This window comes from Cygnus atratus, chromosome 5 (genome assembly GCF_013377495.2).
Source record: "Cygnus atratus isolate AKBS03 ecotype Queensland, Australia chromosome 5, CAtr_DNAZoo_HiC_assembly, whole genome shotgun sequence".
Lineage (NCBI taxonomy): Eukaryota > Metazoa > Chordata > Aves > Anseriformes > Anatidae > Cygnus > Cygnus atratus.
Window position 1 is genome coordinate 49331543 of NC_066366.1, and position 15445 is coordinate 49346987.

The 15445-nt window shown below is 49.3% G+C and overlaps 1 protein-coding gene across 1 annotated transcript; it reads left to right on the top strand.

Moving 5' to 3' along the window:
• Positions 1-5089: 5089 nt before the first annotated feature.
• On the top strand, positions 5090-15201 carry CHGA (chromogranin A). The gene is made up of 8 exons (XM_035539882.1): positions 5090-5132; positions 5714-5760; positions 9825-9918; positions 10372-10440; positions 11039-11137; positions 12148-12654; positions 13106-13563; positions 15118-15201. The coding sequence occupies exons 1-8, from the start codon at positions 5090-5092 to the stop codon at positions 15199-15201; spliced, it is 1401 nt and encodes a 466-aa protein (XP_035395775.1).
• The last annotated feature ends 244 nt before the right edge of the window (positions 15202-15445 follow it).

Here is a 15445-nt window from a genome sequence, read left to right on the forward strand (position 1 = left end):
CCATGGGACCCACATATCTACCCTAATGCCTCAGCGGGCTTGGTGTTCACTGAGCAACTGGCCTAGCAACTAGCAAGTGGACGGACAGCTTGGGACACTTCAGGAAGGAAGGAGCCGGTGTTTAAAGGCAGAAGATGAGGAATAAAATTAATCGGTACAAAATTTACCAGGCAGCTGTTTAATGTACATAATCTGGGATGATGCCAATGCTGACTGTGGGCCCACACGTTAGCTATGAGCTGCAGGCAGTGTGGGGGTAATCCTGTGAGCATGCGGATCCCCAGGAGAGGAGTGCAGGTCCAAAGACCTGAATCACTCTCATTTTTATTTTTATTTTTATTTATTTTTTTATTATTTTTTTGTATGACTGTATGGTTAAAAAAGCGAAAAGATCTGCTAAGTTTAGTCTTTATAAATTTTTCATTTCCAAAACTATAATTCCACATTTTCCATTTAGATAACTGTTTTCTCCTTGTATTTAAAAATAAAATAAAATAACCCTCCAAACCCTTAACTAATTAACCCTAGTGCTTGTTTGCCATCACTAACTCTCATAAACCTTGTTAGTGCCTGAGAACAATAAATAGGACTATCTGTCTCTCACTTTGGGGGTAAGCAAACATTGAGCAATATCAACGGACTTCACATGAACTTGTTTAAGACCATTCTAGAACTTAGAAAATTGTTTTGTGTTACTTAATATTTACATTAGCATGACACAGACTTTGTTGTCACAAGTCAAATATAACCATGGCTATGGGAATAAACAGTAATTTCCGGAGGAGGCTGTTGGGGATCATTTTGGCCAGGGAGATCCTCCATCTCCACAGCTTTTCTTACTGGTTCAGTGGTGCTCACAGGAATAAGCGAGGTCTTTCTGTATGTGTTAGGTGAGCCGACCAAAGCATTGGAGGAGTATGATATGTTCCAGACTGGTGTTTGAATGTTTTTTAGAAAAACTATAGCAAGATCCAAGCTATTCATAAGGGCACCCAGATGGTATTCTCTGATTGCTATGGAGAAGTCTCCTCTCCCAACAGGGAACATCATCCATCCGCCCCAGTGAGAGCTGTGCATGCCAGACAAGGATGGAAATGGACGGGCAGAGCAGTAGCCACTGTCAGGACTGAGCACAATATTGGGCTTTTTTGATGGTGTGTAAGTAACCGTTTGAACAGGAAAATCAATTAATTTCAGGTTGGTGCAATCACAGTCTAGACGAAGAAAATCAAAGCAAATCAACATCAATTTGCCTCTGACCTGAAAAAAAAGAAGAGAGGGGACTGCCTTTTAGCAGCATAGATGGATATTCACAACAGCAGCCTGAGCTTTGAAGCTCATTTCTATTTGCAGGCAGACGAGCATGGCTTGTGTCAGGGAATTGAGAGGCAAGCATGACTGACTAACATGGGCCAGAAGGAAAGGTGTTATGTGGGGTTTTTAATAGGCCTTGCTGCTAATTTGGCAGTGAGATTACATTCTGGTTTTCAGTCAGTTATCTACTGATTTCGTATGCAAGAATGTAATTGTTGTTAATATTTTGATTACTGGTCTGTTTGGCTCAGGTGCAGGTAATAGCCATGAATTGGCTTCGAATTTTTTTGATGTCTTTGTGAAAATGACACTTTTCTTCTTTCTCTTCCTCAGCTCCCAAATCTGTAAAACCACAGCAGTCTGAAATGCAGGGTCAGTATTTCCAAGCACAGGAGAGGAGTGAATTTTTATCCCAGTTTCAGCCAAGGAATTAGAGAACAAAGCTCTCCAAGTAGCTCAGAGCCATACCCCAGATCCTTTGGCCTTATTTCCTAGATTCTGATGGAAAAAAATGGCCCTTATGTGTTGACTGAGAATAACATTTGAGCCAAGTAATCTTTTTCATAGAAGATGTTCATACATCAACATGGCTTTCAGGCTGACCCTCTTGTTCTCTGAGCTTAGAGCATGGCTGGTACAACAGCACAGGGTGCCTACTTCCATCCATCCAGGCATTGCCTTTTTCTCTAATCACCTTTCAGGCTAGGAGGGCAAATATCCTTTTCTCACCACAATAACTCATTGTCCTGTCCAACTGCACATATTGCAGTAGTCACTGCAGGCAGGTCATAGCATATAGCTCTCCATGTTCTCACCACACATCGTGCACTAGAAATTAAACAGCTATAAGGAAAAAAGGCATTGTTCTCTAAAAACATAAACAGCCTTTTTATAAGACTGGAATTAGTCAGAAATGTCTGCCATCATCACTTTGCCAGCCACTAAGGATCTACTCCTGTTCTCCGTATACTAAACCACAAACTACTTCAGAGACTCACAAACCTGCTCTTCCCTTGAAGTCTGTTTCTGGCATTGCCTTTCCCTGAGTGGCAGAATATCTTCCACATTTTTATTTGATCACTTTTGCTCTTTGACATAAATCTTTCCCTGACATGCTTTACTTTGACAGTTCCTAATATAGCTGTGCCTAATGAGACAAATTCCAATAGCAGAAGTACTGATTGCTGGATTAACAGTTTCATATCCATGTCCCTGGGGCAAGATATAGAAAAATTCATCATCCATCATGCTACTACAGTGGAAGATAGCATACCCTACCTGGAAAACATTTAGTTTCTTCATTGCAATGAGCATAAAGGATGCAAGACCACAGCTTGAGAGAGGAAAATGTATAGTCACAGGCACTGCATATTCTGCTACATTTCTCAAAAAGGGGCCTCAGGGAAGAAAAGGGCCTTGTGTAAGCAACTGGATTAGAACTGAGATAATTTATCACCCTCATAACATCAACATTTATAAGTAAGGATAAGTAAATATTGACTAGGTAAACATAACCTGATAAACAGATCAATCTGTTTCTCTGTTTGAAATACATGGGAATTAACAAGCTTAATAATGTTCAGTGTTTAATACTCGGAGACTAAAACATTCTAGTGTACCTGAAGGAGTAAAAGGCTATTGTATAAGATAATAATAAATAAATTAATAAATAAATTCAACGGCACCCAGAAACACACACACGGAGAAAAAGGAAAAGGAAAAGGAAAAGAAGAAAAAGAAAAAGAAAAAGAAAAAGAAAAAGAAAAAGAAAAAGAAAAAGAAAAAGAAAAAGAAAAAGAAAAAGAAAAAGAAAAAGAAAAAGAAAAAAAGAAAAAGAAAAAGAAAAAGAAAAAGAAAAAAAAAGACAAAGAAAAAGAAAAAGACAAAGAAAAAGAAAAAGAAAAAGACAAAGAAAAGAAAAAGAAAAAGAAAAAAAGAAAAAGAAAAAGAAAAAGACAAAGAAAAAGAAAAGGAAAAGGAAAAGGAAAAGGAAAAGGAAAAGGAAAAGGAAAAGGAAAAGGAAAAGGAAAAGGAAAAGGAAAAGGAAAAGGAAAAGAAAAAGAAAAAGAAAAAGAAAAAGAAAAAGAAAAAGAAAAAGAAAAAGAAAAAGAAAAAGAAAAGGAAGAATAGCTGTTGTTCCTGTTGGATGCAGGTTTCCCATGCAACAAGAATTGTCATGGGTGTTCATTTCCTGGTCTTATAAACATATAACCATCAATCTAGGTTATTCACAAAGTACTGCTTAGAAGATCAATTTATTTCCAGCTTTTCTCTGCTATTAAATAAAAAAATGCAACAGACAAGGAAGGAGAACTTTGATTTTGTATGAGGGGGATTTTACAATCCAAATGTGCATTTTGAGGCATGGATTTAAATAAGATATTAGAGGACATTTGAGAGTACATTTGGGAACACGTTTCCATGCACAAAGTGGAAACCTATGTGCTCCCTGGTCTCAAATAAAAGTTTTAGTCAGAACAAAAACATTCTCACGTCCTCCTTGAGCACAAGACTTCCATAACAGGGTGCTGCACTTTTCTGAATTTAATTTTCTAGTATAAGTCCTTGACTTTTGTGACCTCTGAAATTGCTTTAGGTACAATAAACTCCTTGCATACCATTGACACCGAGTAACAGAGGTGCACATTAGAAGGAATAAAACTCTGAGCTTGTTCTAAAGAAACACTGAGGTCAATTTCAAAACAGAATCCAACCGGCAGCCCTCACAGACACTGCACCCAAAGAATAAACAGGCATTTTGTCAACAGCATGGGGATGATTGTGACTAAGGGAATAGTCCAAGTCATTATTTCATCTCACTACTTTGTCCTGTGATCAGGTAATCTTGGTTACTTCAGTGTTGCAGAGCTTAGCAGTGAGGGTATATATCACTATAGTGTGATACTATTGCTTGTTGTGAACCACTAAAGAAAGGAGAGTGATGTATTAAGGAAAGGACAGCAATGTATTGCTTGCAGAGTCACAACAGCTGAGGTAAAAGCCAACAAATTTTGCTATTTACCCTAAACACTATCCTACTACTTAAAAGATCTGTCATAAAACAACTGGGACCTGTCACCTCCATTGGCAGACTGGCGTTATTGTGGCCGGTTCCCTGGCAATTGACCGCTCTTACAGGCACTCCTATCCTTTGTGGAGGCATCTGGCAGCCATCTAAAAAGTTCAACGTCTGTTCTAAACTATTTGTCTAGATTTCTGTGGTCAGTGAAAGGCAAAGGCACCCCTAGAGGGCAAATCCACCCAGAGGTGGCTGTGCCAGCTGGGACACATGAGGTGACAGTCCCTGACTTCTCGTTTCTGGTGATACACTGAGGGCACCCATGCATGTAGGTGGCCAGTGCTGGCTGAGGCGCATCCCACCCTCACCAATATCCTGACATACACCTCACAACCATCCTGCTCCTGCTGGGAGTAAGAAGATGGAGGGACTGGAGCCTGACAGCCCTTGGCCGGGCAGCCGGGGGGGGAGTCGGGGAGCCCGGCGTGTGGCTGCTCCTCGCTCCCTGGGCACGGCTGGGGGCCGGCTGCCTGAGAGGGGAGGGCAGGGGGGAGAGGAGGTGGCTTCCTCCTGACGCCATTTCCGAGGGGCTGCCATATATAACCGAGCCGCTGCTGCAGTGCCCGCCTGGGATCCTCAGCCAGGGCGCCGCCGGGGACAGGCACGGCGCCGCACTCCCCTCAGCACCCGCCGGGACCCTCCTCGCCAGGGCCGGGCCGCTCCCGCCGCCTGCCCCGCTCCGCCCCACACAGCGCCATGGGCCCAGCGCTGCTCGCCCTCCTGCTGCTGGCCGTGCCCGGTGAGTGCGGCCGCCAACGGGACCCCGGCCCCCGGCACCCCGCCGCCGGGCCCCAGCACCGCGGGCAGCGCCGCCACGGCCCGGCCCGGCCCCGCTCCCCCCGCCCCGGCAGCACCGCGGACAGCGGCCGCCGCAAGGTCACCGCCCCGAGCTCCTTCCCTTCCCTTCCCTTCCCTTCCCTTCCCTTCCCTTCCCTTCCCTTCCCTTCCCTTCCCTTCCCTTCCCTTCCCTTCCCTTCCCTTCCCTTCCCTTCCCTTCCCTTCCCTTCCCTTCCCTTCCCTTCCCTTCCCTTCCCTTCCCTTCCCTTCCCTTCCCTTCCCTTCCCTTCCCTTCCCTTCCCTTCCCTTCCCTTCCCTTCCCTTCCCTTCCCTTCCCAACCTTCCCAACCTTCCCAACCTTCCCAACCTTCCCTTCCCTAACCTTCCCTTCCCTTCCCTTCCCTTCCCTAACCTTCCCTACCCAGGGACCACTTCCCCCATGGCCAGATTTCACCCCATTTTTATCAGGATAGGATTTCTCTGCTTGCCCCCCAGGGGTGGTAAATAACACACTCTTTCTTTCTGCCCTCCCTCGTTTTGCAGCTCTCTCTCTTCCCGTGACAAACGACATGAATAAAGGGGACACCAAGGTAAGGATAAGACTATAGCGAAAGAGGGGAACAAAGTTGAAGGGTGCAATGTTTAACCTCCACCTCTCTGGCTGACTTTTGGCTGCTTCTGCTGAAATACCCCGTAGGAAGTGACAGCTGGGGGGATTTGCAGGAGATATCCCTACAGCGGGTTCCATCCTCCCCGACTGCCTCCCCACCAGGATTTACCCTTTGTGCTTTCACTCCTGGGCACCTGGGCAGGACGAAAGCCCCTCAGAATGTACCAGAGGGACCAAACAAGCTGGTTTGAAGCCTGGTGAGGTTGGGCGTGGAGGTTGGGTATGACCCTTCCTCATCCTACTTTCAGCTTTTCAAAGCTCCCAGCAGGATGTGACTCAGGGGGAGTGGGGGGAGATGTGATTCAGGAATGGGCATCGCTGGTACGGTGTGTGTTTGGGGGCGTGTGCGCATCTGCCTGCCTTTGTACGTGTGTGGTGTGTTATTTATGTATGCTCCTGAAAAATATTCAACCAGCTATTCTCAAACTCCTAATCTGTCCTCATCATCCTGGCTGGGTGGCTGCAAGCTGTGTGTGACTTGGCTGACCTCTTCAGCCTTCTTTTATAGCCTTCTGTGCCTACATCTATGTACATCTCTGCCATCCACAGGTGCACTTCGCATGTATGTGCACTCCCCAGTACTTGGATAGGTGTGTGTGTGCCTGTGCTGTTCTGCAACAGAGACCCCTACCCCCTTCCCAATGTTATAATGCCTATAGGCTTTCAGATGAGCTGACCGTCTAGCTGCTCAAATTAACACTTCTACAGAAATTAATGTCCAGAAAGTAAATGCCAGACCTTTCCCCCTACTTTCCGAACCTCTTTGTTTTCTGAAATCTTTCAGCCACGTTTTTTTTTGGTTTGTTTGTTTGTTTGTTTGTTTTTTCTCCAGGCAGCAATAGGAAGGCACGCTCATGTCACTCTCAGCCACAGGTTCCGATTTACGGTGTCCCTGCTCACTGTTACCTACAGGGCAGGTGTCAGGAGAAACTCGTCCCCATCCCGCGTCAGATGTGCCTGGGTCTGGAGAGCTGTAGCCTTGCCAAGACTTTTAGCCTGCTTAGCCCTTCCTGGGGCTGAGCCACGAGCCGCTGGGTGCCAGCTCCAGGCTGTGCACTGCTAGCTGGGAGAGGAGGCCTGGAGCAGGCACTTGTCCCTTCAAACAGGCTGGGCCAGTGCAGGTTGCTCACTGGGCATCCAGTGGGAAAGTCCGTTAATTCCACGATTGCCCTTGTGAAGTCTGTTTCCCAGTATGTTTCACCATGGCAAGTCTCAGCAAAACACATGTAGTTTTTATGGAAGCTGGTACAACTCCATGGAAGTCCTTCCTTCAAGGAAGGCTCCTCTCCCAAGCCTGTCCCCTCCCCAGGTGCCGCACTGGCACGGGTTCTAGCTGAGAGCAAATCAGAGCACAGCCTTCTTTTGGATTTTGCTGCAACTGGAAGGAGCCATTAGGGCTCTTCTGCCTTCGTTGTCCCCTGAGACGCAGCATTTCAGCGAGGGAGCTCCTGGTCTCGGGGGACAGATATCGCTGTGTAGGTATGGCACTGGGCACCGCAGCTCTTCCTACCCACCAAGCTGCTGTAGACATCCTCTGCCACCTGTATTTGTGGGTGGCTCAGGGCTGTGAAATGAGAAGTTAGCACCTGCAGGACTTTCCTGGGCAGCTCATCAGGCTTTCCTTGCATCAAGGGCTTTCCACAGGGAGCTGAAGACAGCCACAGCATTTAGAACATCTCTGGTGTATGCCCACTCTCGTGCTCTAAGGACACTATTTCACACTTACAAACATACATTTCAGAAAGGGCCTGAGCATCCCTGAGCTTAAATATGGGGAAGTCTTTCCTAGTAAGGACATGGTCCTATGGAGATTTCTGTGTGGGGACCAACTCTTAAGAATCTATGTACGTACTCACAGTTAGAGGACAGCTATGGCAAAATTCCAGTCTGAGTTTCTGCACTGGATTAATTACACCCATTTGGAAAGGATATCCTTCATTTCCTGGTGCTGGCTGTTCTGTGACCTTGTGAAGCCTCACTCTGCAGGATTTGCTCTTACAAAAAGTCCTGGAAAGTGTTGGAACGATTGCATTCCTCATTTCTTTAAGTTGCATAATTCCTCCACAGAGCTGGCCAAATGTCTGTAGTGGCTGAGATAAAGACCCTAAATCATCTTAGAAATCTTCAAAGAGCTTGTATAGGGTGTTTCATTGGACCAGGTTCTTATTTCTCATGCTGAGAAAGTGCTTACTCCTGAAGCTGCACCAAATACTGCTGCAGTAAGTGGCTCCAGAGGTTGGGAAACATGGGAGGGAAGTATCAGAACCTGTCTTGTTTTTTTTTCTTTTTAATGGTAGAGCGAAGTAACTCTAAGCCATCTAAAATCAATATTAATGGATTGTTTGTGGCATAGGAGAAAGATACCAGAGAAATTTCTCAGCTCTCCTTTTGTTAGATCTTTCCTGCAACATCTTTATTCCAACAGGCAATCCCCTCGAACCGAGTAAGCAGATAAGAGTTCAGCGTTTTATGGCTGTAATCTGCAAAAGGAGGCTTCTCTCCTTACACGGGGTGAAAATGGACCCATTCTAGCTGGTCAGTGGATATATCCAATTGCTTGAATGAGCAATGCTGTAGCTGACTGGGAACTGCTGACTGTGTTTAATTTCCACTGCAGCTACAGTGCTCTGCTCCCCTGGGAGCGGCACCTTGGGAGGGAGGTCAGGACTCACAGGGATGCCTGCAGAAATCACGAGCGAGAGGTTCAGTCTGAATTTTTTTTTTTACCCCCAAGGCTTAATTGTATCTTTTTGCTTTCTTAGTTTTTGTTTGTTCTTTTTTATTATTATTATTTATTTATTTTGTGAATAATCATCCTTTTGAACTGGGCAGCCTAATTCCTGCGCTATTAATTGGCGTGAGCTGTAGCAAATGCTGTTCTCTCACCCGTGTGACTACTTGGGTCCACCCCATGACCAATGGCCACCCCACGGGGCTCCTGCTGTGGTGAGGGTGCCTTCACCCCTGCCAGAGTGCCACCTTGCCTTTGTGCCGGTGGCCTCGATTCTCCTGCCACATCCGTACCGCACTGGGCGATCCCCGTGGGACCAGCGGTGCTGCAGTTGCCTGGGTACAGAGTTAGGCCTGTAATCTCAGTGGGGGCGATGGAAATAATGTCTTCTCGTTACACACTGAAGAAAAGGGCTCTGCAGAGGGCAGGCTCAGAGTCCCTCCCGCCTGGGAAGCTGCCTCAGGCAGCAGCAAATGCTTCAGATGCAAGTGTGGGAACTTCCTTAATTTCAGATGACCCACGGCCATGTACAGCTCTTCCAGTCTCTAATAGATGGCTTGCACTCCAGCAGAGGTCAAACACTTCTCCAGAGTGTGCTGTCTTTCTCTAGGACGTCACAGCAGTATTTCTCAGCCACGTTTGAGGGTACAACTTGCCTTTCCTCACCCTCAATGCCTGGCTGCAGTCCAGCTAGGATGCCCTGAGCTTGAATAGGTTGCAAGATTTCACGGTCGCCTGTTTAAGAGCTATGGCCAGTTGTTGCTATCTGTGACCTCCCCCGAGTCCTTTTATGAGATGTGGGTTGAGGGCTGAGGTGCGTTGACTTAAAATTACTCTTATCCTAAATCCCAAACACAGCACCATAGCAGCTACTAGGAGGAAAATCAACTCTATCCTAGCTGAAACCAGGACAGATGGGTTGGAGCTCCCTGTGTATTTATCCGGTTTCCCTTCAGTCGCTTCTTGTGCCCAGCCTTTGGGGTGGGCTGGAGTCATGAGATCCTCCGCTGAAGCATGCAGCATGTTGAAAAAGCTCTTTCCATTGCCATGTGTCATTCGCTCACTTCTCAGTTTCAGGAGGTACCTTCTGTTCCTGCATTAGGTAAAATGGGAACCGAACGTTCAGCTCTGGCTCCACCAGAAAAGCAAGAGGATCTGTGCCATCATCTGCTGCATTTCAGCCTTGGTAACAAATAGATTTGGAAAAAAAATTAGAAAAGCAGAGCTTTACTTTGTATTTTGTCTCCTTCTAGGTGATGAAGTGCATCGTAGAGGTCATCTCTGATACTTTATCGAAGCCAAACCCACTGCCAATCAGTGAGGAATGCCTGGAAACACTCCGAGGAGGTACGGCTGCAGATTTAATGCCGGCTATCAACCAGAACAGCTCTGTTAGGGACAGAAGCAGGGGCTGGTCTTGCTCCCCATGGCCCAGTCTGGCACACACTCAATCAGGGCCTGACAGGGGGTCCCTGACACTTTCACCTTCCTCGCAGTGACCCCACGGGGCTGCAGCAGGCCCCAGGAGCTGCTGCATGGCCCCGGACGTGCCTCACCTGGGCACCATGGCTGGGTGAGGTGCTGGGTGGCACCAAGCTGCCTGGTCTTCTTGGGATAAGAAATATCCCATGCCAACCACCATTTCTGCCAGCCACACGGCTAAGAGATGTGGCAGCAAACCAGGCCAGGGGAGAGAGAAGAGCAAACAGAGAGGGAGGTGGCATTTGCGGTTCTGTTGTGCTTCCTGAGGGTGGGGGAGTTGTCTTTGACCACCTCTGTACCAAGTCTCCCCTGTTGCAGATGAACGAATCATTTCGATCCTTCGCCACCAAAATTTACTGAAGGAACTCCAGGAAATTGCTGCTCAAGGTACAGTAGTTTGGGAAAAGGGGGTTCATCAGCTGTAGCTCCTTGCACAGTTTTCATTGTGTTTTCATTTTGTTTTACATTAATTTAATATCGTATAGATGTGGCATAGGGCATATAGTTCCAGGATTTCAAGAAGAGACTGCAGGCGTGGGGGAATTTTGCCTGTAGTAACTGCAATGTGTGTCCAATGATTTACACGACCCAGTGCTCACCTCAGCAGAGGTATGCGGGCAGCGTCTGCAAGGAGGCATTTTTTATCCTTCAGCATTGCGATGCTTAGGTATTTTGTTGGCCTCAATGCACTGCGGTTCAGCATCTCTTATTCCCTAGCTCTCTATCAATATCACTGTTTTCCTAGCAACCCCGCTTCTCTCAGTTCTTTTAGAGACCTTTTTCTTTCTGCAGATGTTTTTGATGATGGCTTTATTCCTGCAGTTGATTCACGTATCCTCCAGTCTCAGTTTTCCTTGCAGCTCTCCTTTGACATTGTAGAAAACACACACAGCATTATAAAGGGCACAGAGCTATTGTGCTGCCTGTACTTTCTGAAACGCAGGCGGGGATGTTGCTTTTTGCTACCTTTTTTTACCTGACACAGGTGCCAATGAGAGGACTCAGCAGCAGAAGAAAAACAATGGCTTTGAAGATGAGCTTTCTGAAGTCCTTGAAAGTCAGAATGATGAGAACAAGCAAAGAGGTCAGTGTCAGCCTCCCCCTGGGAAAAGCACGTCAGGCTGTAAACAAGGATGTTCTTTCTAACAGCCTTGGTGCGTCCATCTGCTTCTCGTTTGGGCCTCTCCTTTGATGTGACACACACAGGCAACCCTCTTTGCTTCGGTCTTATTTACCAGCTTTAACAGCATGTCAGTTCTGAGCTCTAGTAACCAGTCACCAGGCTGATACTGATCTCTCCCACCCTGCTGCCAACACTCGTGCTTAACGCTTGCAGTGAGTCACAGCCAGGGAAATCCCGTGCTGAAACACTCACTGATGGATGAAAGAGCAACGTGGGTCTGCTCCTGCCACCCTTGTTTCCAAGGCATGTGGTTGTGGGGCTCTGAAGGGCGATTTGAGCCTTGTGGACGCACAGTCCACACACGCACAGATCACCTGCATCCTGAACGGAGCGCAGCCGGCCAGGACGTCCCCTCGTCCCCGCATGCCCATGGCCTGGCTGTAGTTGGGCAGTGCTGCGGGAAGGAGGGGGGTCAGTCCGCTCCCTTTTTCACCTCTGTAGGCGATGATGCCCCTGAGGGGTGCGATGGTTTCTCACCCTGCATTGCTGGCTCCTCTCCTTTGTGGTGGGGTGGGAGATAGGGATGTCCAGTGCGGTCCTCTGAGAGCAGAGAGCTGCGTGTGTGTTACATACGGCCCTAAATCCTTTCATTTTTCGTGCTATTTGGTTTCATGCACGGAAAGTATGCTGCTGACATCTCGGGAGATGGCTGCGAGGAGTGTGCTGCAGCAGGGCACTCAGGCATATGTTTGCCTTCAGCCTTGTGAGGCTCTCCAGCAGAGCAGGCACCGGTGAGAGCACCGGCTTGCTTGAGTGCAAGCATATGTTGAAGTGACTTGCAAAAGGATGAGCCACGGGCTGGTTAAGCAGATTGCTGAGCAAGGCTGACGCTCCCTAGGAAACATGCAGGCTCCCCTGTTTGTGAAATGAGCTCTCAGGAGAGGTGTTGCTTCTTGCTCCTCACTCTGCAGATGCAGCATGGCAGCACCCCGAGGAGGAGCAGCCCACGGAGTCCCTGGCTGAGCTACCAGCACAGAAAACCCAGCAAAAAGAAGATTTGAGAAAGGAGGGGAAGAACGGCCTGGAGGAGAGGGAGCCCAGGCCACGGGATGCTGACCCTGGTGAGAAGGAGGACCAGGAGGAAGCAGAGAGCAATGAGATCAGGGACACGGAGGATGCCCAGGGAGAAGAAGCTTTGGAAAACCACATCAGCAAAGATCCGAGTGAGGATGAGCTGCAGCCCCGAGAGGATGAAGAGGAGCAGCCCGGAGGCCCCAGGGACAGCCTGGAGACTGAGGAGGAGGGGGAGCAGCCTTCCAGGCAGGGCCAGGAGCAGAGCAAGGAGGCAGTGGGGAAGCGCATGGAGCGGGAGGATGACGGAGAAGATGCTCTGGCAGAGGAGGACCCTACTGAAGCAGAGAGGTCGCTTGACTTGGCTGAGGAGGATGTGGGGGCTGAGGAGATGCAGGGAGAGGACAGTACGTATCTCAGAGACTGCCCTGATACCTACCCAGGGTGAGCTGACAGCGCTGAGACAGACTGATGAGGCTTTAAAGCCCAAAAGTTCAGGCAGGTGCTTACAGGGGTTACAGAAATACCCCCGTGGCAATCGCCCAGACCCCCCCAAGCACCCAACCCCTGGGCACACAGACAGCAGTAGCACAGGCCCTGCAGCTGCCTCACTGCCTGCTGCCCAGCTGCCTCCTGGGGAACAACTCCTTTCTTTTCCTTGAGCTTCCTGCATGGTTTTTGGCTACTGCCTCCAGCCCCCCTTACGGACACTGTGACCTCAGAGTGGGCTTTTCTAGAATCCTGGGAGTGGGGTTGAGTCAGGAAACCCACCTCGCATCACCTCTGAAGGCTTGGTTCGAAGGTGGAGCCCAGCCAGGTTAAAACTTGTGCTCACTGTTGTGTACAATGCTCTTTCAGGTAACGACGATGCTCTGGGATTTGGCAAAGATGGGCAGAGCTCTGAGGAGGAGGAGGAGCAGCCACGTGCACTGAGACGAGGAAGGCATCGCCTGGAGGATGAGGGGATGCAGGCGGATGAGGACACCTTCCAGCCCAGGCATGCCAAAAGCGAGGAAATGGAGGACGAGTCCTCCAGGGAGTGGGAAGACTCCAAGAGGTGGAACAAAATGGATGAGCTGGCCAAGCAGCTGACATCGAAGAAGCGCATGGAGGAAAATGACAGTGGAGAAGACCCAGACAGGTCCATGAAAATGGCATTCAGGTCCCACAAGTATGACTTCAGCAGCCCAGAGGAAGGTGTGAGAAGGTCACGGAAGCATCACTCAAAGGAGGACAGCAGTGAAGGAGGCTTTCCGCTTGCTCCCATGCCTGAAGAAAAGAAGGATGAGGAAGGCAGTGCTAACAGGAGAACAGAGGTTGGTGCACATAGGCATAAGAATAAATCTTGTCTAGTTATTTCTTGGGAATCCAAACTATGCTTAGAGATGTGGATGATACCTTGGCCTCATGCAGCCAGCATTGGTTCTCTGTGACATTAAGAAGATGCCTGGTGACCTTTTAGTTTTCTAGACCTAGGTTTTATTGAAGTTTTCACCTGTCGGTGCCTTTGGTTTATTTTTCTTCTTTTAGTATCTAGTGCAAAAACGTTCCCTGTCCCAGACAGCCTTAAAAATGTGACAGAACCTTTGTGCTGGTCTGCACTGGACACGGTGACCAGCTGGGGGCTGGGTTTCGTGTCCCAGAGCCCTTTCAGCTGAAGGGGAAGGCTCTCCCTGGCTCAAGTATGGAGCGAGCAGTGTCAGACCTCCTGAGGAGGCAAACCAGGAGCACAGCAGTGGTGAGAGAGCTGGGATGTATAGTGGAAATGGCTGGAAGGGACATATGTCTGAATATACTCGTTCCCTGGTGCCTTGTTTGATGCTGTGCAGTATCTCAGCAGGTCCCCTGGCAGCCAGGAGCTGTGGTTTTTGCCATGGTGCTGACACCCAGCCCCACAGGGGGCTGGGCACAGGCTTTGGGACAAGCCATGCTCAGGTGCCCAGGAGCAGAGCCAGTTTCCTGCAGCTCTCTTGCCTCACAGACACCTCTCTTGCCTTAGCTATGCACTGGCACATTGCCCAGAAGTCCCCCATCAGCATGTAGGAGGGTGTCTTCTGGATGTAGTCCTCCCCAGTAAGGGGACTTCTTACTGTTGTTTTTTTTTTTTGAACTAGATCAGGGCCTCAGGGAGATCGTGAGGAGGTGCCAGACCTGTGGAGGGGCAGAGCTACTTTTTCCTCATGAGGAGAACAGCTCAGGGATGAGAAAAAAATGCCTTTTTTAATATACCTGTTGTTTTTTCACACTGACCACACACAGGGCAGGTTGCTGGTTTTGCCAGCCCGTGCTTGGCTCCGCATGGGGGAGAGGATGTTTCTTCAGCGCTGCTGTCTGGAAAAGACGCTTTGAGCACCACGGTGCAGCCCTATTGCTCCCGCAGGCCTGCTGCTGCTCTGGTTGGGCACAGGGTCTGCGGTGAGCCCCAGGGGATGGGCAAGGTCGTGTCCGGCAGTGAGAGGTGTCTGGCTGTGCGGGACCAGACGTCAGGCAGAGCCACATGGTCATGGGTTTGAGTACCAGTGCTGAAAGAAGTAGTGACAGCACAGACACACAGCAGCAACCACAGGAAGGCCACCTTGGTGGGCAGATGAGCCTTTAAACTGGTCCAAGTTTATTTCCAAACTGAAAAGCCTCTTTTGATAGCGGGGTGCCTGTGGGTGCCCGGCACAGTGTGCAGAGAGCTGGCACAGAGGTGACACCAGTGCCTAAATGCGGGTGTTCAACGCTGTTCGACAGCACCTGTCCTGCTCCCCCTCACTTCAGGGAGCAGAACCCACCCCGGCAGCACCTCTGGGCTCGGGGCAGGCACCACGCATCTCCCATCCCTCAGGAGCAGCAGGGCTGACGCTCCTCCTGGCCTCTCGTTGCAGGACCAGGAGCTGGAGAGCCTGGCGGCCATCGAGGCCGAGCTGGAGCGCGTGGCCCACAAGCTGCACGAGCTGAGGCGGGGCTGAGGGCTGGCGGCCACCCCCTTCCCTCCCCGCCGCGGTCTCCCTTCCCGATCTCTTGGCGAGTACGACGGAGCAGCAGCACCGCGCCTCGACGCCGGCCGCGCGGGCGCCCAGGCCTGCCTCCCTCGCAGTAGTGTTGTGCCCATCACCGCTTCTTGCCCCCACGCTCCTCTGCCCCCTACGGATGTCCAACCGCCCCGACGGGCCACCGTAGCCAAGAAGTGCGACCTGCACCTGTATTTTCTTT